The 23,819-nt window shown below is 45.4% G+C and overlaps 1 protein-coding gene across 5 annotated transcripts in view; it reads right to left on the reverse strand.

The window, feature by feature from the left end:
- Nucleotides 1–3,587: 3,587 nt before the first annotated feature.
- Nucleotides 3,588–23,819, reverse strand: part of ANKZF1 (ankyrin repeat and zinc finger peptidyl tRNA hydrolase 1) — a 247,030-nt gene continuing 226,798 nt past the window's right edge. For all 5 annotated transcript variants that reach the window (XM_085650150.1, XM_085650153.1, XM_085650149.1 and 2 more), the window contains 3 exons: nucleotides 21,071–21,238; nucleotides 19,966–20,036; nucleotides 3,588–7,711 (listed from right to left, as the gene is read on the reverse strand). In XM_085650150.1, the coding sequence (XP_085506276.1) occupies nucleotides 7,588–7,711; nucleotides 19,966–20,036; nucleotides 21,071–21,238 (363 nt within the window). In that variant the 3' untranslated portion in view covers nucleotides 3,588–7,587. The remainder of the gene's footprint in view (nucleotides 7,712–19,965; nucleotides 20,037–21,070; nucleotides 21,239–23,819) is intronic.

A 23,819-nucleotide genomic window follows, 5' to 3' on the forward strand; every position in this document is an offset into this window, starting at 1 on the left:
TATGCACCCCATGGCCCTGAGGCAGTAGGGGGCCCTGTAGGACCCCTTGTGTTTTCTCACTGCCACTGTTTTCATGGCGGGTTCATCAACATGAAAACTGTGGCCGTAAGGAAACTCATAAGGTACTTGGTGGTGCCGCAGCGGCACTGCCAGCATATTGCGGGTCTCAGACTGCTGCAAGACTGCCAGGGATCTCGGATCCCTGGCAGTAGCAGTGGTCCGACCACCCAACTTGTATTAACCGCCAGTGTGGCGGTAGCCGCACTGTCACAGTGGGTTTGGCAGTCCATCAGACCACCAAACTTCTAATCAGGCCCTTAGTCTTTTAAGTCCCAGTCCAGCAAAGAATTACACTTCTAAAGCCCCTCAGCAGAATTGGGGAGAAACAGAGATTCAGGGTTTCAGCCAGAGGCCAACAGCAGGGTCCAGTTGGTACTGGTCAGCTGGTTACAACTAGGAAAAGGCCTCTTGCAGCTTGTCTCCCTGTAGCCACCACCCAGGAGGTCAGTCGACACACTCTGGTAGTCCACTTCTAACAATACAAGAGAGAGCAGGTCCAGTCCTTCAGGGCTCCTCCCATGACACAGACACCAGGTCCAGTCCTCTTCTGATCTTCCACAGGTCCAGAAAGTATTCTGAAGTGCGTTCCAAGAATAAGCTAGTGGGGTGGAGGGGGGTGGACTCCTGGCCCCTCCCTTTCCAATGGGTAAACGTTTCCAGGTGCTGACCTACCCAAGTCTGCAATAGTTTCTGTGTGCCTTATTGTTAACAGGCCCAAAGTGCTGTGTCAGAGAATTTTCAAGATTGCGAAAGCCTATAGGCACAATAAACTTGGGGTCTGGGGAGTGGGAGAGTGTTATATGGTAATCCTAGTGTTCAACCTCATCTAATTCTAACCCTCAACACACACAGAGACAGAAGTCTGGAAGGACAAATGGAGGGTCCTCCAACAACCAGACAGTGGATAAACAAGAATTGTCTTTGCATTCTGTTCTATTTAAAGTGTGTCCCAAGTGTTACATGTGGATCAACAGACCTGTCAAGCAGGATTTGACACTGTGCTGTCAAAAAGGAGGGCCACAAACCCCACCCTGCTTATTCTGCTGAACTCAGAGTTGTCATCTCTGTCCATTCAAGTCAGCCTATTGTCTACTCCTCGGAGGCATGTCACACCTATTGAAGGCTAATCACTGGCTGAGAGCTGGCAGAGGGTTATGCAAATTAGCTTTTCGACAGGTCAGACAGGTAAAGGGGACATTTCTAAAAGTAACTTTTCCTTATATTAATCAAACATCTGACTTCTAAATTGAATTGGACCTTAAATAACTAGAATATAAAAGGGGTTTAATTGATTTTCCCTTTCCCGAAATACATTATTATTATTTGATACTGCATCCTAGTGCTTCTCTATGGGCCAACTAGCCTTTCTACAGCGAGGACATGCTAACTTTAATTTTCTACAAGTCATATTTTAAATACCATGCACCCTGGTTTGTGGGCTATATGGCCCACCTAGAGGTGACCTATTAATATTTAAGAGGAAGGTTTTTACTTGTTAAAATGGGTTTATTTGGACAGGTTGCAGTCAGTGCATTTTTGCACTGTTACAGTCAGTGCAAACATGGCTTCAGGCCTCTCATAATAGTGGATGGCAAACACAATAGGAGCAAAAAGAACAATTGATGGACAGAATGCAGAACAATGTCATACATTCATCCCAGTACAGAGATCTGGGCCTAAATCAATCGTTTTTTTGCTCACCATGCCATCCCAGTTTGGACCCAGCCATATGCAAATCAGTCTTGACCCTGTGCCCAATGGGAACAGTCCAGCCCGAACTGCCAAGCCAGGTCCTCCCTGGACTGGAAACAAGCATCCTAGGACCGGTTTCGGGCTTTCAGCCCTCATCAGCCAGGATAGCTTGACTCCAGTGGCATGGAGACCACGGGACTCACGTCTGGGCATACCTGTCCCACTCGGGCTGACAAATGCAAAAAGAACAATTGATAGACAGAATGCAGAACAATATCATACATTCACCCCAGTACAGAGATCTGGGCCTAAATCCGTCGTTTTTTTGCTCACCATGGGTGAGTTTTTGAAAAGTTTCATCACTCTGTCCATCATCTGCTTGTGTTTGCTTTGTTGGCAGGGTATGCCAAGACGTGGATCCCTTGCTCACTTTGCCACTGGATTCAAGCTAGCCTGGCTGAAGAGGGGTGTTAGCCTGAAACCGGTCCCAGGATGCTTGTTTCCGGTCCAGGGAAGAAATGGCTTGGCAGTTCGGGCTGGACTGTTCCCATGAGGCACAGGGCCAAGACTGATTTGCATATAGCTGTGTCTGAACTGGGGTGGCAAAGTGAGCTAAAGAAAGATGATGGATTCAACCCGGATCTGAGACTGGGGTGAGTGTTTGAAAAGTTTCAGCGCTCCATCCATCATCTCCTTGTGTAAACGCAATAGGTGCTACAATCCTCTGGTAGCATTTAACTTCCAGACCCTGGGTACATTTTGTGTCATATACCAGAGACTTATAGGCAAGTTACAAATACCAGTTCAACCATTTTAAAAGGGGGAGCACAAGCATTTTTTTACGGAATAGCAGGAATAGCAGAGGTAAAGCGCACAGAGTTCTAAAGCGAGCAAACATATAGGGCCAGCAAAGGGTGAAAAATCCAATTGACCATGCAGAAAAGGTGGATTTCCTATAGTGCTTTAGCCTGCAATCTCCACATTGGACCCAATGGCGATCTCTTGCTCAGGGAGTCAGGTCATCCCCAACTGAGTATGCTCTGACATGCATCTGTCTAAATTATTTTAAATCTATCTATGCATGAGTAAGATTCATCTTGAGGCAGGAGAGCAAGAACAAGTATCCCCTAATATTACCATCAGCAGTGTGCCCCAATACTGTTAGACTAGTTTCAGCCATTATTTCAAGAAGGGAGGTCCCTGCTTTTCCCAGCATTCTACTGACTACCACAGAACTATCCTGCGTCCTGTTGAGAATGCAGTTCGATTTGTCTGTCCAGATAATCTGAGAAAGTGTTCATTGTCACTATCCAGAGCATAACTGTTCATAAATAGTATCTTCTTCCCATATAGTGACCCTGCTACCTCTATATACCCCTCTACTGGATCGTTGAATACTGTTTGTTCTCTTTGGGACATGTCTTATCAATTACAGAACAAATCATATGGTCGAATGACGAGTGCCAGCACTGACCTCCCCAATGGTGCCTAGCTTAACATGTTTCATGTGTGTCATGTTTTTCCATGGATGTAACAGATCCTGCATCTCTTATCTGATCCCTTTTATTCCCATCACATTGCAAGATAAGTGCATTCCATAAAACTATAAAACATATACTTAAGCATCCTCTTTAGTTTCATCCTCTGACCTGTTGCCCTATAAGAATAGATTTTGATTATATAGAGTGGTATTGCTGTCTTACTCAAACATTCTGCGATTTCTGCCCAATACCTGTCTTTGTAACCCCAGCTCCGATTTGGTCACAACAATGTTGTGTGGTCCATCCCATCCCTTATCATTTAAGGGAATGAGAGAAGAAAATAACGAAGCACAATTTTATATATTAGTAAACAAATATGTATTTGTTTTCACAGTCTTGACATTGTACCCACCTTTTACAACAGGGATATTTGGAAAGCAATATCATGACCACCTTGTTATCATAAAAGAGACCAAACCATATAAATTATTAACCATTTATACAGTGTGATTAGGACCACCATGCACCTTTCCATCTTTAAACACCAAGTGGATGATGGCAATCACAAGTGACCTAATGCTATAGCTAGATGTTTGAAGAAGTGCCTTTTACCCTGTTTTTCTATGCTCAACGTAGCTACAAAGAGTTATGCACAAGCAATATTTTTTATCTCACAGTTTATTTCACCTCGTGAAAGGTTTCCAGGCTTTTTCTGTATTCCTACTCAAAAGTCAGGGTAAAAAGATCATTGTTGCCATTTTAGAAAATATCTTTTTGCTAGTGTGACAATATCTTCATTTTTATCTCCTTAGCTCAGCAAGCAGATCATTATCATACTCTGCAACTTCCTTGTGGTGGCCTTTGTGTAGGGGTTCTGTATGCTCCATTCACTTGAATTACGACCTAGTCCACAATGATTCTTTGCAGGAAAGTTTCCAAGAATGTTTCACACAAGTCTGATACCATGCCCTCTAGTAGTCCCAGAAGTCTTACATTGTTTCTTTGTGTCCTATCCTCTAGGTCTGCAAGTTTTTCTCCTTATCCCAACAAGATGTAATTCACTTATTTGGCCTGTAAGCATGGTAGTTGTATCCTCCAGGCAGATATTTTATGTTCTGCATTTATTTGCTAGTTTCAGATATTTTCTATGTTTTGGCTCATGGATGTAATTCCTATAGCCACACTATCTATTCTGTGATCTGCTTGTTGCCATCTATGATTAAATATTTCAATTCTTTTATTAGTGACATTTGGTCTGTTACCTAATCCTCCCACACAAAGGCCTTGCTTCTTGAGGGTGTCTGAGTCATCCTTGCTATGCCTTCTTTTATAGCATTGTGAATGTACAGTTGCTTATTAGCTGGCATTTTCACCTTTGACATCAAAATTGCACCCGGTGGCAGTAAAAACTGTCCTGAGTCCAACAGAGTGTGCTCATGCAACTGCTAAACTATGGGCTGCTCATAAATGTCATACATCATCACAGGCCTGAACAAATAGTTTATCTGCCCTCAGCAGATCTTTAAAAAAAATACACTGTTTATTTTAACGGAGTATTGAGTGTTTGTGTCAGTCCTCATTCTCTTCCTGCATTTTACTCACCTTGATGATATTTCAGATTTAAATTGCACTATGCAGAGGTTGACCTCTACATTGCACTGTTTCACTTCTGATTTGCACCAGGCCTCTGCTTTCCCTGAGTGGGGCCCCAATGGGCTGTTATTGTGAGCCACATTACTTCTCCAGCCTATCGCTTTACCAACCACTGCCTCAACACAGTTTTGTGCAAGTCAAGGAACGTGACCCCATGCTGCAATCACTACTTCAGGCAGGATGTTTTTCACTTTGCTGGTACACCTTCTCCTACTGTTTTTGTCCACCTCACCATTTTTGGTTCAAACTGGACATCAAGGCTGGTAGGGGATATTTCTATCGCTTACACCTAGCCAAAAGGCAGTAAAGGTAACAAGTGATAGGAGAGGTAGCTGGTTTGTTGAAAGATAATGCAGTAATGTGATGGATATGGAGCTGTTCCATTTCTTGGATGCATGGATGGAAAAGATATGTTGCTCTGTTTTTGTCTTTATTACTCTTCATCTCCAGTCAGAGGGTGTCTTGACCATGACCAGATGGGGTTTTTGTGTGCCCGATCAGTGGGGGTGCTGGTTGTGAGGGCTTTTTTCGAGAATGCAGCTGGCTTGGAAGATGATACAGGCCAGCAAAGTGAGCCAATACAGTTTCACCAGGGTGGAGGTGATGTGATCCTACTTCTTCAGGCCCTGCATACTCCAAGCAGCATATTTAATGTGGCTGCCACCATTCTTGGGACATAAGATTGTATCCACAAATGTAGCCCCTTCGCTCACATTTTACTATCAAGTAACCATTCAGCAGTACTGTATGTTCCATTAAATCCGGTGAATTAATTCTTAACCTGGAATCGAACGTGGACTTTTCTTACCAGAGGATGAGGCTGTAAGATGGAATACAAACTTTATGGTTTTTACTGCAGCGCCCAGTGATGTTGAAAGCAAGGTGGGGTTGCAAAGGCGATCTCGTCTTCAGTAATCAACGTGCTATTGGAGTACGTTGGCCATGCAGGAACAATCATGAGAAGAAAGGGTGTCATTCACATCAAACCTAATGTACTCTGAATATACTGCTATAATGAGCAATGAGCTGAGAGGGTCGGTTTCTTCTGTCACCTGCATAAAGAGGCTTCACCTAATTTTTCTAAATTTGAGCTTGAGGTGTTGGCCAATGAGGGCACAGCTACAAAACTGATTCGTTTGCAAGAATCCCATCAATAACTTTCTATATAGTGTCGAATAGGCACAAACAAAACTGATATCAAGGATACGAATTTGATGAGTGAGTGTTTTTTTTCACTGTTGACTTCACTGCTCACAGCTGTAATGTGACGGATATGTCTGTCATTGAGGCTGCTTGTATCCAAAATGAAAATGTCCGTGTCTGACACAATGCTCCTTTAGTCAGCGATAAAAAAGTATAATGGCTATGTTTTCTTCAGACTATTTCCTCTGTTGTTAGCAGCTGTCCTGAGATGCAGATGAATTCTGGTTGTGGTGCAAATATCCCTCCAGCGTAGGAAGCTGATGCTTTGACTCCTGATCGCTCCTACTCAGAACCCTGCGTCTACAATCAATACAAGGCTTAAGGTTTGTTTCACCTACCCAGTCGCTTGTGTCTACACACTGAACAATTGAAAGGGACAATAGCATTTAAAAGAACTGGACGACACAGGCTGCCTTGAAGTGCCAGACTTGGGGATGCTACTGAAGGAGAGACAGCCCGATACAGTAGTTTCTTGATAAGGTTTTCTTTTGTTTTTACCAAGGTTTGGAGACCTGCCTCCTTTCTTGACTTTTGTTGTTTGGCCAGTGATGTGGAAAATCGATGTGATCCTGTCACATCTGCGCCTTCTGTGACCAAGAACCTCGCCTAGTACCAGTGCCCTCAAATGAATGCTGTGTGGTACACAAATGCTCCCTGATAAATCAGCCACTACAAACGCCTGCTTTGGTCATTGAAATGCAGTCATATCTGCTCAAATACGAAGCAATGATCATTGCGGTTTTAAGACAAATTTATTGCTACATAGGTCCAATTCTAGTCTTAGTACTGAGGCACACATTCTCCAGGAGGAAATCCCCATTTTCGCATATCACCATCCTTTCACTCTGATTTTTGTTCCCAAAGATCATGCACAACAGCTGCTGATCATACATCCTGGCCATTTATTTCATATTACGAAGGGTAAATAGAGGCCTTTACCCTCTTTCATGCTGGAGCTGCGATATGACCTTCTTGAATGTTGAGGGCAAACCAGCTTCTACATTGCAGGTGTAATAGAGCTGCCCTTGCAAGAAGCATTTCCCCCATTTATCAGGCCCACAGTGTGATGGTAAACCACAGTCCTTGGTCCCAGTGTGACCATACACCACAATCCTTGGACCACAGCATTATGAGGGTGCACTACAGTACGTAGACCACAGTGAGATGGTGAACCACAGTCCTTGGTCCTAGTGTAACCATACACCACAATCCTTGGACCACAGCATTATGGGGGTGCACTACAGTACGTAGACCACAGTGTGATGGTACGCTACTCACTTGGGCTGCCATGTGGTGTTGCACAGCAGTACTTGTTCCACACTGTGATGGTGCACTACAGTCTTTGGCGATCGATGCAACATTATACCACAGTCCATGGTCAATCCTTGGCCCACGTGGGTGCGACAGCAAGAAAGGGGACGCTTCATCATGCGGATGGTGCAGAGGTCTCCTGTCAGCACGGCACTGAAGAAGGATCTCGGCAGCAGAGGGACGCCATCTAGGACTTGGCAGCACGGTTGGTTTTCCTGTGTTCCTGAAGGCATCGCGTGGAGCAGAAGGAGAAGTCCAGGTACTCAAAGGGCACTTTCCCCATCAGGGTCTCACCGCACTGCCAGCAGCGCCTGAGGGGGAGAACGGATAATTATTCACACACTGCAAATCTCACATTTAAAATACAACTAGTTTGTGCAGAAAAATAATGAATTCACAATTCAATGATTTTCAGAGCTACCACCTTTATGTCATAGATGGGAATACCACCCCACACCAACAGTTGACGAGGGTCGTATCATTTGTCGGCTGCTCCTGTTTTAAGGTGACTGCGGTCACCATTACCTGCCCCGCCACAGGTGATAACCCACGGATTCCATTGGATAAAAGTAAGGAGCAAAAAACTGTCTTGCATCAACAGACTCTGGGGAAGGGGCTAAGAATACAGAAGAGAAATAAACTAGGATTTAGCTTTTAAAATACAAGCCTCCATGAGACTACTAGATCCAGGACTAGGTTAAGAAAGTGAACGCAAAACAGAGAAAGAGAGTACAAGGAATCCCACAGAAGAAGGGTCATTTCAAAGACAAGTTCCGGCAACTCCTCACAACACAGCATATTTCGACACTGAGGTCTCGGTGCCTTTGTTGTAGGTAGGGTGCGGTAAAGAGTCTGGATACAGCTTGGGTTAAGATTAGTGTTTGGAGAGCTACAATTGTAGGTGTTTGCAAGAGGATCGATCCCTCCAAAATAAGAGAAGCACCGGCTGTGGCTCTATCCCTTATGGCCAACGTTTCAATTTAGTCTTTGTTCTTCTGACCTTATGAAGGGCAAGGAGAACGTGGCCACCTCTCACGGTATCTGAACCAATACTGCCACTGATGATGACAAAAGGTACCTATACGCCAGTTATTTCAAGCACTTGATTCCAATGCATCTGAATCTTGTTGGGGTAGAGGCTTTGAAGCTGAGGAGAGAAGGTGGCAATTCTTCAGAGTTTTTCTTATGTTTGTCACTACAACACTAAGAGAAGTGGCATTAGGTGCCAGGATGAGTACAAGCAGAGAAATCCCTGGAGCTCCAGGTAGAAGCTCCAGTTCAGCAATCTTGTTGGCCCGGCCCCCATCATCAAAGACCTATTTGATAGAAGCACATATTACGGGCTCGGACATTTAAGAAACTCGGGAAACCAACATATGTATATCAAATTCCGCATAAATAAGTTGCAGAAGTGGTATGCCGCCACTCTTTTTGGGGCGCTTCTTCATTATTTATGGACAGATTGGCAGCAGGATGTGGCCATGCTCCGAAGAAATCTAGTAAAGTGTTACAAATTAGGATTGGAAGAAGCATTTGCCTGGTACTTTCTAGTCCTACCTTTGCCATGCACCGGTGTGCTGGACTGTGCCAGGCAGCTGATCAGTTATACAGAGAGGGGCCAACCACTCCAAGCTCGAGCCAGATGCCTGGCGATGGCTTAACTCCAGGCCCCTTGGAACCTCAAACCAAAAATGAGCCAAGCATTCATGTGGGGTCTCCGCCCCACCCTTCCATCTCAATCACCGAGCCCCACTCTCGCTCATCGAGTGGATGAACTGTTCACCCTGAGGCCAGAAAACTGGAGATGAAATTCCTGCTTCCCCTTTTAGACCAAATTGTGTGATCCTAGGCAATTCCCTCAATGCACTGTACCGCCTCTTGCTTCATTATCATATTTGAGAGCGCCTTAAAAGACACTGGTTAAGGAAGAGCGCTGTAAAAACACATCTCTTGTATATTTGAATAGACTTCGATATGGCTCCACCTATATCAACAACCTAACCAACATGTAGGGTACCAGTGAAGACTGGCTTGCCTCTTGCTTCGCTAACGGCATCGTCATCAGGGCGGTGGGGGGAGGGGAATGAACATTTCCAAGTTCATGTGTAGAAACTAAAACTTCTGATAAATGTCACTCAGCAGGGATTCAATGTAAAGTGAAATGCTTCTGCATGATTCAGAAATACACTGTTAGAACTTTGAAGAGTCTTTACAATCTCTTTACTTTGGGTCTCTGCTCACCTGGTAAGGATGCCCGCAGTCGTACCGCACCCCGCGCTCCCGAATGGCGATGTCTGTCGGTGACAAGGCTCTTACCTAAGATGTTCACGAACGAATCACCAAATTGCCTTTTCTCTGTGAATTGCAGCTATTATGGTGACACAAACAAACATCACCTACAAGCTGCCCGTACACCTCCATTTCTGAATAACTCCACTAACTATTTTACCCCATTTATAAAGTTAGCGTCATGAACTGGAATGCGTTAGGCACCAGGAACGAATCAAGGAGACCGGGATAAAGAGAGGAGTTGGCCTAACGGCTAGGGCGCTCGACCTCGGACATGGGGAACTGGGTTCGAGTCTCGGTACTGATGCTGAACATCCTGTAATTCTGGGCAAATCACTTAATCTCCCCGTCCAACAAAGAATGAATGCGTCTATCTGTAACGAAACTGGTGCTATGTAAAGCGCTCGGATACCGGATTGGATTCGGGTCAAGTTCGCGCTATATAAAACAATGCAAAAAAAAAAAAAAGAAGAAGTAACCAGGGTAACTCAAAGGAGGCCTGAAAAAAAGTTACTTTACTTATCCTCACTAACAGCCCTGCCAAGTACCACGCATCAGGCGTTAGACTAACGCATTTCAGTGAGGTGATCCGCACTGAAATGTGTTGTCACGCATTTATAGCTCCTCAGCTGTGTGCAGGAGCGCTGCAATTTAACACCTCTACTGACTGCCAAGCTCTTAACTTGGGGGCTGACTGAGCTCGCGGCTGGGTACAATATTCCATACAACACCGTCAATCACGGACTATCAATATTCCTAGTAGATATTCTTCCCAGCAGGCGGTGGACTTTTCCCACAGCAACAACTCTCCAGCACTGCCAGGTGGCGTCACGCGGGATCAGCCGCAACGTCACACGCCCAGGATGTGATAACATCAGGACATGTACGTCGCTGACTGATGCTCTGGCATCAGTTCCTGATAGTTATTCCACATCTCATTGAAGTGTGTGAAGAGAACCAAAGACAACATCAACCATATTGGCCAATACAGCAGATGAGTTGTTTGCAGACCTTGGGCTCTTACTGATAACTCATCGGGGTGGGGTAATGCCTTTGGTGAGAGCCTTGGAAGCGGCCATTGTCCTGGAGGAGTGGGCACGAATGCCCTTCAGATGGTCTTTCTTGCCTGCGGCGTATCAGATTTTGACATTGAGTGTAACCAAATTCAAGATGGTAAATTCGCTCGCCGCCTTACCGGCTCCTGACAAAGTCGACAGAGGTGATTGAATCTTATAGGAGTGAGTAGACAGTCAATATAATGGGTTATCGCATATCTGGTGTCCAGTCTATGCAGAGACCTCTCCTCTTTGAAGTAATAAGAAGGCGGGAAGAAAGATGGAAGGGTAACAAACTGCTCAATATAAGAATGCAAATACAACCCTGGGTAGAAAGGATGGGCAGCTACAGAGCACCAACGTTTCCGGGTAGAACACTGTGAAAGGTGAATTAGTTGAGAATGCCTGAATTTCTCTGACCCCAATGGGCTGAACTCATTGCCACCAAGAAGGGCTTCAGGTTATGACGTTGAACCTGGGAACTGCTCATCACCTACATTGGGGATTCCATTAAAAAGGTGAGCACAAGATTCAAATTCCACAGAGGGACAATAAACTGAGTGCGAGGAACCAAATCAAGTAAACCTTTCAAAAAAATGTGCTGCTAGCGGTGACCTAAGCCAGGAAGGCTGGTCATGAAGGCATAAAGGGCAGCCAGGTAACCTTTTACTAAAGCCATTCTTGTTAGACAAGAGACAGTGCAAATAACAGAACTTTGAGTTACTGAAAAGGATGCAGGCCTACTGACTGACATAGACTTTGTTTCCTGATGCCACCTCCTTTTAGATAAAAATAAGGAAACTATTTTTCTCTGTCGTGTGGGTGACAGACACCACCGGATGCTGAGGTTCGTCAGCGCACTACTGCCGACTACAAACCTCGCTCGTTTTCAACAAATCATCAGGAATCAATAGGCCTTTTCCTACTGGGGAGTGTGTTTCCGAGTTGACGTTTGTCTTTTTCATATGAAGGGATGATTTATGAGAACTAGAAAGTATTTAAAGATAGGCCTCCAGAGAAGCGCTTTTATTTGGAGTTGTATTAATCAGGGAAAAAAAGGGCCGAGAAGAAATCCAGTTAATGGCCTTAAAAATAGCTAATATCAGGCCATTAGTAAGCAATCAGTGTAAATGTACAAAAGTGAAGAGAGCCCACGGCTGTCCATCAAGTCTAGAAGAGCTGAAGTAAATATGCTGTCAAAGGAAAAGAGCCGGTGTACTCTCGGCCAGTGGTCTTAGAACTTTTTAATGCCCAGTGGGGAAAAAACATTCATCGGGCCCCCTCAGAATTTTTCACAATTATTTTATTGACTTGGCAAGGTTTAAACATGTTTAGACTTATTTAGACATTGCAGTGAAGTTCTGTTACCGGTTAAAATATGTAATCAAAGCATGAGTGGAAACATAGTATTCTGGTCAGGCCGGCCTCGCTAGCGTATAAATGTATCCACAGTGTGATTATTAGAAGTGGGGGTGGGGTTTTGAAGAATATTTGGAGTCCCTTCCCTTTTGACACATACTCCCAGCCAGGATATAAATGACAAAAGATGCTGGTGACGGCCCATTACAGAGCGGCTCACTGCCACTCATTCTTTCCCTGCTTAAAACAACACCAAGCACAGTTATTAGCATAATGCTTCTTTTGGCCACTGCCTGACGCCTCCTAGGGAACACTTCTCTAGGGGGGCTTGCCCCCCAGTTTGAAGACCCTGCTGTAGGCTATGCTCCATTTCAGGCCTCTACCTATCAGAGAGGGAAAACTCCTCTTGCATAACAGCGACCACATAACTCCGCAAATACCTCTTCTCACAGGCCCTCAATTGGCACTTAGCCCCCTAATCACTCGTCACAAATCCTCCCACCTCAGGCTGCCTTAATGGGAAAATGTGTTTGCTGGCTGGGGGAAAAATTAGCCGAAGCTCCCCAGCCAATCCAAGCACTGCTCTTATAATACCATGCAGCATAAGAGCAGTGCTAGGACTGGCTGGGCTATGCAAGCACAACGCTCCAAAGAAGACTAACGGGGTTGTGTCTCTGCTCACCCAACTCCACGGTAGCTTGAATGTGGAAGCCTGAACCGAGCATGTCAGGCTGGCCACAGCTAAAATACAGGTCAATCTGGCATGTGCACCCCAGTTAACAGCCTCAGCTGCTCGTCCCACGCACCTACTGCTTTCGTGAGAGCTCCATAGATCTGCCCCATAAGGAAGTAAAATCTATGGAGGTGCAGGGCTATTTAAATTCTAAAAATAATGAGCCTAGGAGGTGAATCAACGGCCGCTGGACTGACCTGCAGAAGTAGATTGGGTACGGAGTTTCTTTGCCGTCAAGCTTATATCCGCAACTTCAGATGGAAGACAAAAGGACTCCAGCAGGAACTCAACCGAGCACGGCTTAACCTCCATGCTAATACGTATAGCAGGGAACATGACACAATGAACCTGTAAGGATCCTCCAGGGAACAATTTACAGCAAGTGCATGGTGCAAAACCGATGATACTGGATCTTGGCAAAGAGATCCACATTTGGACACCGCAGACTGGAGAAGATCATGTCCATCTCTTTAGTGTATAGCTCACTTATGGTCTTTGTGAGAGAGAAGTCTCAGAGCATCCATTCTCACCCTGAGAGAAACCTCCAAGGTGTGATGCTACTGGGAAAATTCCCCATTGCTGAGCCCACAGCCACAGGTGAATTGCTTCCCAAAGAAGGGTCCATGACCACCTCATGTTCCTGTCTGTTGATGTGAAGGATGATGGTGGTGTTGTCCTATGGAATCTAAATGTTGCTCCCTGGGACTTTAGGGTGGAAAGCCTTCATTGCAAGTTATGTGCAGGCCCTGCTCCTATATGTACCGCCGGTCCCAAGCAGTCATATTGGCCCTATGGGCATGCCATCTTAACAAGTAGGCTGTCGTGACAAGTGTACATGGAACACAATGAAACGGCAAGCGTTTATAGTAATCGCACCTCCCTACTTATTCTCCCAAAAATGTCCCAATTTCAATTACGAAGAGCAATGTTGCGTGCACATCCACTGCAACCGCCGTTTCCAAGAAGCGATCAGAGGATCTGAAAAGGTTCAACATATACATGTGAAGTGCACCGCACAATCAAATTTTTACAAAAAGTATGTCCATTCCTTCTCAATTACGTCCAAAGTAATCTTTATTTTTTTCTGAATAACACAGAGCAGCCAATGCGTTTCGTCCACTGCCCGTGGACTTCATCAGGGCATGATATTTCTGTCTTTAGATATATTGCTGCCTGAAAAATGCCAAAAGTAATCATTTGGAAGCGTCTAGATTCCTGGTGTAAATCACAGCCTATTCCTCATTGAGACCCCATAAATCTGGGGGTAAGCAAGGCTCATCAAGAGCCCCTGGGTGTCTGGCAGAGAGGCAACTTGATAAGTGCTGTCTCACGCTTTCGAGTCTGACGTCTCACTGGAAAGCAGAAGAGGCACGTATCACGGTACCTCTCTGCCAGACAGTAGTGACAAGGGTGGCCTGTAACTCCACGGGGCGGGAGGGAAAAATTGGTGAGACACATCCACTAGTGCAGACCTAAAAAGACTGCTCAAAGTAATGGATGTAGGCCAAGCGGCTTCCTGCATGTTGGAGCCACTGGTTTTTCAGGCACCACTCAGGCCTCCCATCCACAGTCTAGCATGTGGCACCAACCAAAATGATGCATGAGGCCATGAGAGCCATCAGAGTAAGATGTGTAGGACCGGAATCTGTGTGAGAAACATCAAAATCATCTACTGTATAGTCATAACCCTCTGAGGAGGAATATCCTTCTTATGCGTTGTGTCCCGCATCGCTCCCCTATGATGTATAGCATCCATGTGGGAGTAAAATGTGATAAATGTGAGATGATTGTGTAGCAAGTTATCCAAGTATGGGAATATATGGATTCCTGATATTTGTTGGAAAGCTGCCATAACTTGCAGCACATTTGCGTGGAGCGGCCGTCATGTCCTGGTGGAGACCAGGTCGTCCGGCATAGGGCACAGGAAAGGGTAGGGCACAGACTTTGTGGATTAGGTGGATGACCCAGCTAATCATTGTATTCCTCTCCCAACTGGTGGAAAACTGTGAGTTTATCCCATCTACTGGGAGAAATGGCACATCTGTTGGCATGTCTGGAACAGCTACAAAGTTTGGCGCTGCCAGGATACTTGTGACCTGGAACAGCCTCAACATTTTCTACCTTGTTGATGGAACTGCCTTGCTGAGGTGGCTAAGCCAAGCAAGTGAGCCGTAGCTTTGCTGTTTTTTGAAGCGCTCTACAGAGAAGTCAGCCTTCTCATCGAAATGCTGCTCTTCATCGAAGGGCATGACTTTGGGGATTGCTTGGATGTCTCCTGAGAACCCACTGGGACACACCTTAGCCTGGTAATGCAGTGACGTCAGTGCCAATGAAGCAATACATGATTTCGACAGAATCCAGGCCACTCTTCAGGATCTGTTTGGAAGCATCTAAACTATTGCTGACCCGATTGACAACAGGCATTCTTTAAATATTATACAGAAGACTAACATGCAGTCAGTTTTGGCCTCTCCCAGAGGGTGTGGACATAGTAGCCTAGAAGGCTCCATGGAGGACAAGACTGCCAGAGACAAAGAATATTCGGTCCACAGAGTCCACACATTATGATTCTGGAGGGGCCATGGAAAGACGTTTAGGTTCACTCTTCAAGAGGGGAGGAAGTTAAGGGCCTCAGAGCAGCCAAAATCCTTAGAAGGTATTTATTTTATTTAGGTGTATTAGGAGAGATCAGAAACATACACTTGTGAACAGGCTCTTGGCACGGTCGTGAGAGTACGCCCTCAAACACCTTGATGCATGGGAATAAGAGAGACTAAGATGTTCCAGAGTCTCGAATGGCTGGAGTTAGGATGAAGGCGGCACAGCAGATTGTTGCAGGTTCGAGTATCTTGGACATGAAAAGGTCCACATCTCTTGTATTTATACTTGGGAACTTAAAATAGACATTTAAAGCTGGATCTTGGATTGCATCACGTTTAAGACATTCATCTCTGAGCAAAACATTTAGGGCCTTGACTGTAAAAGCTTCTCTGCCTGCTATAAGAGGTTTTGAATAGGATCTACAGGGTGATTGTGTATGTTTTTAGGTGCGTGGATTGTTCCCACTTATTCAGTCTTAGCGAAATACTACATCCGTATAAACTGCATCACCAAAGTCAATGCGTAACTGAACAGGCCCAACGGTTTTAGTAACACGATGAGGGAATGATACAAAATTGATACTATTATGGAGTCTGCAATGATGAGACAGGATCTAGCCATGGCGGTGTCTGCCGGGAGGCCAGAACCTAATATTACTATCAATAGGCTGCTTCTCGATAACCAGGATCGAATATCTTTAAAAAGCTCCTTTCCATCCAAGTGTGAGTAGATCACAAGGCTTGCAATAAAACGCTTTGGTCTCCATTCTCTAGATCCTGGAGATCTAAGAGGATCTGTGGCATTGCATGGGCATCAAACTTTATGAATTCTTTCTTTCATTGAGACACGAAAAGATTCCTACGTAAACTATACATTTTTCCTGCCTCCCCGAGAGACATGCTCCGTACGTAGGAGCTTCTGCAATTTCCCTCCCCTAGGGAAGTATGTTTTAATCTTTCTCAGTTTTGCACCCTTTTTTAGGAGAAAGTGACATATTGAATCTATTTGGTTTAACAGGGAATAAGGCAGCTGGATTGTGCCTGCACACCGTAAGAGGGATGATAGTCATCTTTTGAGAGAATATGACTCGCATCTACTGCGGACCTCACCTCTCCAACCCCACTTCCCTCTCATCCACATACAAGTAGTATTGACTGGCTTCCACTAGCGGCACTGTTGGCAGGTCTGGTAATTTCCTGCTTAAAGGACATTTGGCTTCAACCTTTGCTGCTCATGACAGAGTCTATGCAGCACAGTGATCCCGTAGATCCAGGGTCTTTGGCCCTCCACGCTCAATCACTCCTGTTCACTGTCATTGTTTTGCCTGCGACACAGAAATCAGTTGGCTGCCATCTTGTTTCTGGGCTGACTGGTGTGGTGATCTCGGGTGTGTGGTCTCACAGAGCAGCACGCTGGTGGGAACGGCTGAAGGTACGCTGGCTTCCAACATTTTGGTGTATGCCGTATGGGGCCCGTGTGTGGTAGCAGTAAACTGGCTTTGTATTGCACTATTTCTGCACGATGCATGTGCATGACTCGGTTTACTCGAGCCCAGGTCTATTTCAACTCCACAGCATACACCAAAATCTTATGGTTGATAGTATCTACCCACGTCTTATGCTTCACAGTATTTACCCACGTCTTATACTCCACAGTATCCACCCACGTCTTATGCTCCACAGTATTTACCCACGTCTTATACTCCACAGTATCTACCCACGTCTTATGCTTCACAGTATCCACCCACATCTTATGCTTCACAGTATCCACCCACGTGTTATGCTTCACAGTATCCACCCACATCTTATGCTCCACAGTATCCACCCACGTCTTATGCTCCACAGTATCCACCCACGTCTTATGCTTCACAGTATCCACCCACGTCTTATGCTCCACAGTATCCACCCACGTCTTATGCTCCACAGTATTTACCCACGTCTTATGCTCCACAGTATTTACCCACATCTTATACTCCACAGTATCCACCCACGTCTTATGCTTCACGGTATCCACCCATGCCTTATGCTTCACTGTATCCACCCACGTCTTATGCTCCACAGTATCCACCCACGTCTTATGCTCCACAGTATTTACCCACGTCTTATACTCCACAGTATCCACCCACGTCTTATGCTTCACAGTATCCACCCACGTCTTATGCTCCACAGTATCCACCCACGTCTTATGTGCCACAGTATCCACTCACGTCTTATGCTCCACAGTATCCACCCACGTCTTATGCTCCACAGTATCCACCCACGTCTTATGCTTCACAGTATCCACCCACGTCTTATGCTCCACAGTATCCACCCACGACTTATGCTCCACAGTATCCACCCACGACTTATGCTCCACAGTATTGATATCACAATAGTCTCTGCCTGACTGCATCCTAGTTGTGTAATTGTATCAGAAATAGGGGTTCATCTGTAAATGCGTACAATTAGGCAATGCTGATGGGTATGCATGCATAGAATAAATCTGAGCAATCAAGCTGAATAAAGCCAGTGCCGAAAAACTAAAAGTAATCTACAGTAAAAATTTACCAGCTTGAGAATAGTAATAGAACACAAACAGTAAGCTAGATTAGTCTTAGTAAAAACAGACACAAAACGGTGCTTCTGTGAAGGTAAATACCTTATGCGAGTGAACGACATCTTGGAATCGCGTGTCTGGCCATCAGTATCTTCCCGATGGTGAATGCGGATGGCTATAACCAAAGGGCTCGTTGTATACTACCCGAGACCTTTCTTCTGGTTGGTTGCTTTCCTCCTGCTTTTCTGATACACCAGTAGCTGCATCTGGCAGGATCTTTGTTCATTTTCAGTCACTCTCTTGGTTTTTGCCTGCTTTGGTTTTCCACTTAGTGCTTCCCTGTGGTGTGGTTGTCTCATGGATCAGTGGTCTTTGGGGCCTCATCTGTGTGGCCTAATCTTCTTTGCTCCTTATGTATAGCTCTTCACAGGTACTGCCAATGGGTAGTCCACATTTGGCAGTTCGATCAATGCACCTCTTTCTACTCGCTGTGTCCTGATGGGTAAGGAAGTCTTACTGGTTATCTTCAGGTCACGGAGTGGTTGTGGTCACCTTGATTAGTTGGTTTGTGATTGATGTTCTGTGACTTTTTGTGGACTCCAACACTCTTATACTCCTCCTTCGAAAGACAGAGGAGATAGGGACACTAAAAACTGTTTTGTTGAGCTTGGGAGACAAGTTGCTGGTCTGTGGTGAGCCTTCGCCGTGATCTTGTGGTGATAGTCAGGGACCGGTGAGGAGGAGCTGGACAGAGTTAAAGTCAAGTAATCAAACCACTACACCCGCCTAATTCTTAAAGGCCTTTGACACAGCTCCCGACCCAAGAGTGTCTTTCTTTCTTATTACTTGGAAACGGCTTTAAAATGGAGCCTCAATGGTACTTGCATAGGAGCAAAAGGAAAAACTAAGACACTTGATGAAAAAAAAGGGACAAGTAATTAAGGGACCGATGTATCAAGGTACTGGCCATAGTCACAAAAAGTGATTGCACTCTCTATCTTTCTCAACACTGTCTAATTTTGCGAAGCAATCTATGTACTACAAGGTTGGTTCGCAAGATTCCGATTCAGACCTGGCTACCTAACCAGCATTGCGACTTACACTGATTAGCCAGAGTTGCGGGGATGCGTGGGTCAGCACACCACCATCTATCGGACTGCTTTTGAAAAATGATTTTTGTTTTGTTTTAATTGTTCAAGAGTTTCAGAGAGAGCTGGCAGCGGCCCCCTTGCCCACTACCTGCTCCCCCTGAAACTTGCGCTCAAATTTACAAAGGGGAAGGGGTCCAAAGTGGACTCCTTCCATTCTGTGCACAAGTTCCCGCCTCAAATTAGGAGTGTCACGTTTCAAAGGTTTACAGCTGGACTTCCAGTCACAAGCCACTGATCCATCTGCCACTGAATTGATATTTAGAAAGGATGCCCACAACACACCTCTAACAAATTGAGATTCAGTATACAGCCGCCATGCCATGTTAGGATTCGGGAAAACTTTACCACCTCCTAAAATGGGTTGTGTACTCTTTTGCGGTCACAAACTCTAAATTGGAACCTTTGCGATGGTAAGAAGGTTTAGTACATCTGGTCCAAAGCTCTAAATATGTTATACTTTACAGATGGCCTAGGGAATAAGTGAAAGAAGCACCCTCAAACTCTGGAGCAAATGCCTGTGAATGATGCGGTTGGATGGGTGCCCTGTCAGGGCTGAGGGGCTTCTGTGCAGACTCAATGGGACTGAATGTGAACTAGAGGGGACCTTTGGAGCCAGGAGACCAGGGCATGAATCACAGCTTTAGCCTCTGAGCAATTTGTGCAATGTTTCCTAAATAACTAGCTCCCTGTGGCCCAACTCTCAAGGACTGAAAACTAGAAGCGACTGAGTTCATAGTGTGCACGTCAAGCAACTAAATTCACTCATATATTCACTGGGCTAAGCACAATACCAAGCACATTTTCAATAGACGAAGGTGAAGGAAGTAATGCATCTTGTGTACCTGGTGTTTGCTATGGTCGTTCCAGTACTGGACAGCTGGGCAGCGAGTCTTTTCTCAGCAGCAAGGGCCCTCTAAGACAAGAGAAACTGTCAGCAAGGATCTGAGAATGTATCAGCAGAGTATGTGACAGCAGACCACTACGATGCCCATCCCAGAAGCCCCTATGGATGACCAAGGTGAAACTTGAGATGCGGAAGCCTGTACGCCTCTGAATACTGAAGACGGAGACTCGAGGAAGAACACACAGTAAATATTTAAGAATAGTTGAGACTCCAAGGTAGGCTGAAGGAGGGAGGAAACCATAGATATTCAGGAGGGCAGAGTAGGACTCAACTGAGGTGGGCTGAGGCTCAACATCCTTTCCTGGTCACGCTAAGATCTGCACCTCTTGCCCTCCCCCTACTGGCTACGTGCCCTTGGCAAAACAATAAGGTTAGCTCCACTTGTTACCTTAGAGAAGAGCTGTGAAGAGATGACACAAATGGAAAATCCAACTGCTGATTACAGCTAGGACACAGAAATGTGACATCATTGGAGCCTTTTAGTGCCAGGGCTTCCCTCCAGGATTGTTAGACTTCATAATTTGGTGCTCAGCCATAAAGATTTGTATATCAGAGTTGTCAAGACTGCAGCGTCGACCAGGACAATGACACCCCGAAGGAGGTACAAATGTTTGGCGCGTTACATTTCAATGTGTTGCACTCCACCTAGTCGCATACCTCCACCACCCCCGCCCCCAACCCAGCAGGAGGGAGCCTAGGGAGCACTGTGATTGGATGGCAGAGTGCCTGGCAGCCAATCACTTCAAAGAGCTCTGCTGCTCTGGGCCGTCCTGAAGGTCCATGGGGGCTCACGTTGAGGCCCATGCGTCCTCCACTATAGTCTCCTTTTCAGGTGTTAGTTATGAGAAGTTAGTGGTTCTACACATTAACTGTTTATTGTGCCCTTTTTAAAATGCAAAAGTAAAGATGTTGAAGCCCTTTACAATACTTCTATAATTTACCATTATGGTCTAGTTTCATCTCATATTTTATCAGCTGTGAGCCTCAAGCTGCAGTTCATTTTGGAATTTACATTTTAAAAATCAACATAACTGCAGTCTCACCTTTTCACGGTCACTCAAGGCTGCAAACCTCTTCTTTTCCGCCTCTTCTTCCTCTTTTCGTTTCTTCTCTTCCTTTTCTGCTTTCTCGCGCTGCTTCTTAAGCACTTTCTGAGCCCGTTTCTTCTCCTCCTTCTTGGCTTCGAGCTCCGCAGTCAGGGGTTCTGGGATCTTGAAAGAGGTGGTAGAGGAGAGACATTCTTACTACCAAAAGAGGGCACAACGCTGAAGACAAAAAGAGGGCTGTAGAGTGAGAGCTAAAGATACATAAAGATGGAGCAGAAACTAGAAGAAGGCTTTGTCTGTCAATGGTGGTAGAAGAAGATGGTTAGAGAGATAAGTGAACGAGAGGTGTTCAAGTCCCGCGGCTGCCTAGCAGGCCAGACGCATCATGCTTCCATCACTATGCCGGAGGTTGATGTGAGATTCTTATAACAATATTCAGAATTGTTTTTCATCAAATGCGCTGCCTTACAGTCAAGCACCTCCACTGGGGTCTTATCGGACAAGAGGCTACTGTTCCAGAAGTTGGGTTTCATTCAGGAGCTGGTTTGCAAACCTAAGCCGAAAAGCAATGTTTTTTGGTGAGAAGAGTCTTTCCCTAAGCTTCAATAAAAGCCAATTCTGTTGAGTCTTTTCCTAGAATCATCAACAGTAACGTTCACCTTATTGACGGAGACCGGTAGATATCACGATGTCGCTTTGTTCGTTCACCTTATTGACGGAGACCGGTAGATATCACGATGTCGCTTTGTTCGTTCACCTTATTGACGGAGACCGGTAGATATCAAGATGTCGCTTTGTTCGTTCACCTTATTGACGGAGACCGGTAGATATCAAGATGCCGTTTTGTTCGTTCACCTTATTGACGGAGACCGGTAGATATCAAGATGTCGCTTTGTTCGTTCACCTTATTGACGGAGACCGGTAGATATCAAGATGTCGCTTTGTTCGTTCACCTTATTGACGGAGACCGGTAGATATCAAGATGTCGCTTTGTTCATTCACCTTATTGACGGAGACCGGTAGATATCAAGATGTCGCTTTGTTCGTTCACCTTATTGACGGAGACCGGTAGATATCAAGATGTCGCTTTGTTCATTCACCTTATTGACGGAGACCGGTAGATATCAAGATGTCGCTTTGTTCGTTCACCTTATTGACGGAGACCGGTAGATATCAAGATGTCGCTTTGTTCGTTCACCTTATTGACAGAGACTGGTAGATATCAAGATGTCGCTTTGTTCGTTCACCTTATTGACGGAGAACGGTAGATATCAAGATGTCGCTTTGTTCGTTCACCTTATTGACGGAGACCGGTAGATATCAAGATGTCGCTTTGTTCGTTCACCTTATTGACGGAGACCGGTAGATATCAAGATGTCGCTTTGTTCGTTCACCTTATTGACGGAGACCGGTAGATATCAAGATGTCGCTTTGTTCGTTCACCTTATTGACGGAGACCGGTAGATATCAAGATGTCGCTTTGTTCGCTCACCTTATTGACGGAGACCGGTAGATATCAAGATGTTGCTTTGTTTTTTTTTAAGATCGTCAGAAGAAGCAAACAGTAAGATCTTGGTCTGAATTTACCGAGATACCCACTCCTAAGTAGATTGACTGGAACTGTCTCCATCTGTAACTTCTCTCTCGCTGTGGAATAATGAGCTCATATGTTTTGGGAACCGCTTCAGCGTTCTTCCTCTACTGACAAGCAGCAACAATCCTCCCTTAAGACCGCCACAGATGCCTTTGACATGATGTGTTACCACAAACCTGCAAGTCTGTACACATTGGAGGGAGCAGCTCATGATGATCAGGTCATCATGGGCACCTCTGTAGAAGCTCCTGATTTTAAGGATGTGGAAGCTTTAAAGTAGCTCTTACCTATTTTTATACAATGCTTGTGAATGTAGGGTGCCATTTTTGTTTAATAAACAATGACAGTGAAATTTGCATGCATCATTTGTCAAATGAAGTTAGATTTAGCTATGATTAGGCCCTGGAGAAGACTAGATGAGGTAACACCTGCCTTAGTATGTCAAAGCATGACACTTGAAATGGGTGCACTTTCTGTTTGCATCACTGTGCATCACCTGCTTTGGTTGGTATGGGGGCCGCCTTCGCTGGTGATGAGACACGGATTGCAATACTGAAAGCACCATCCTTCTTACGCAGTCGAGAGGGCTGCTGGGTGTAGGGGGCATGATGGCGGCGCCTGTGACGAGCAGTGATGGGCAGTTTCAGGGATCCTTGTGGGCAAAGTGAGCAAGGGACTCACGTCTGAGCATACCCTGCCAACTTTTCCTTTGGTTTTTGCATTTGTTCGCCATAAGTTGGCAGGGTATGCTCAGACGTGAGTCCCTTGCTCACTTTGCCACTGGATTCAAGCAAGCCTGGCTGAAGACGGCTGAAATGCCAGAAACCGGTCCTAGGAAGCTTGTTTCCAGTCCAGGGAAGACATGGCTTGGCAGTTCGGGCTGGACTGTTCCCATGAGGCACAGGGTCAGACTGATTTGCATATGGCCATGTCTGAACTGCGGTGGCAGAGTGGGCTAAAGAACGGTGATGGATTAAACCCAGATCAGTTGACTGGGGGTGAGTGCTTGCAATGTTCAACACTCCGTCCATCATTTCCTTTGGTTTTTGCTTTGTTCGCCATAAGTTGGCAGGGTATGCTCAGACGTGAGTCCCTTGCTCACTTTGCCACTGGATTCAAGCAAGCCTGGCTGAAGACGGCTGAAATGCCAGA

The sequence above is a fragment of the Triturus cristatus genome, chromosome 3_2 (genome assembly GCF_964204655.1).
Source record: "Triturus cristatus chromosome 3_2, aTriCri1.1, whole genome shotgun sequence".
Taxonomy (NCBI): domain Eukaryota; kingdom Metazoa; phylum Chordata; class Amphibia; order Caudata; family Salamandridae; genus Triturus; species Triturus cristatus.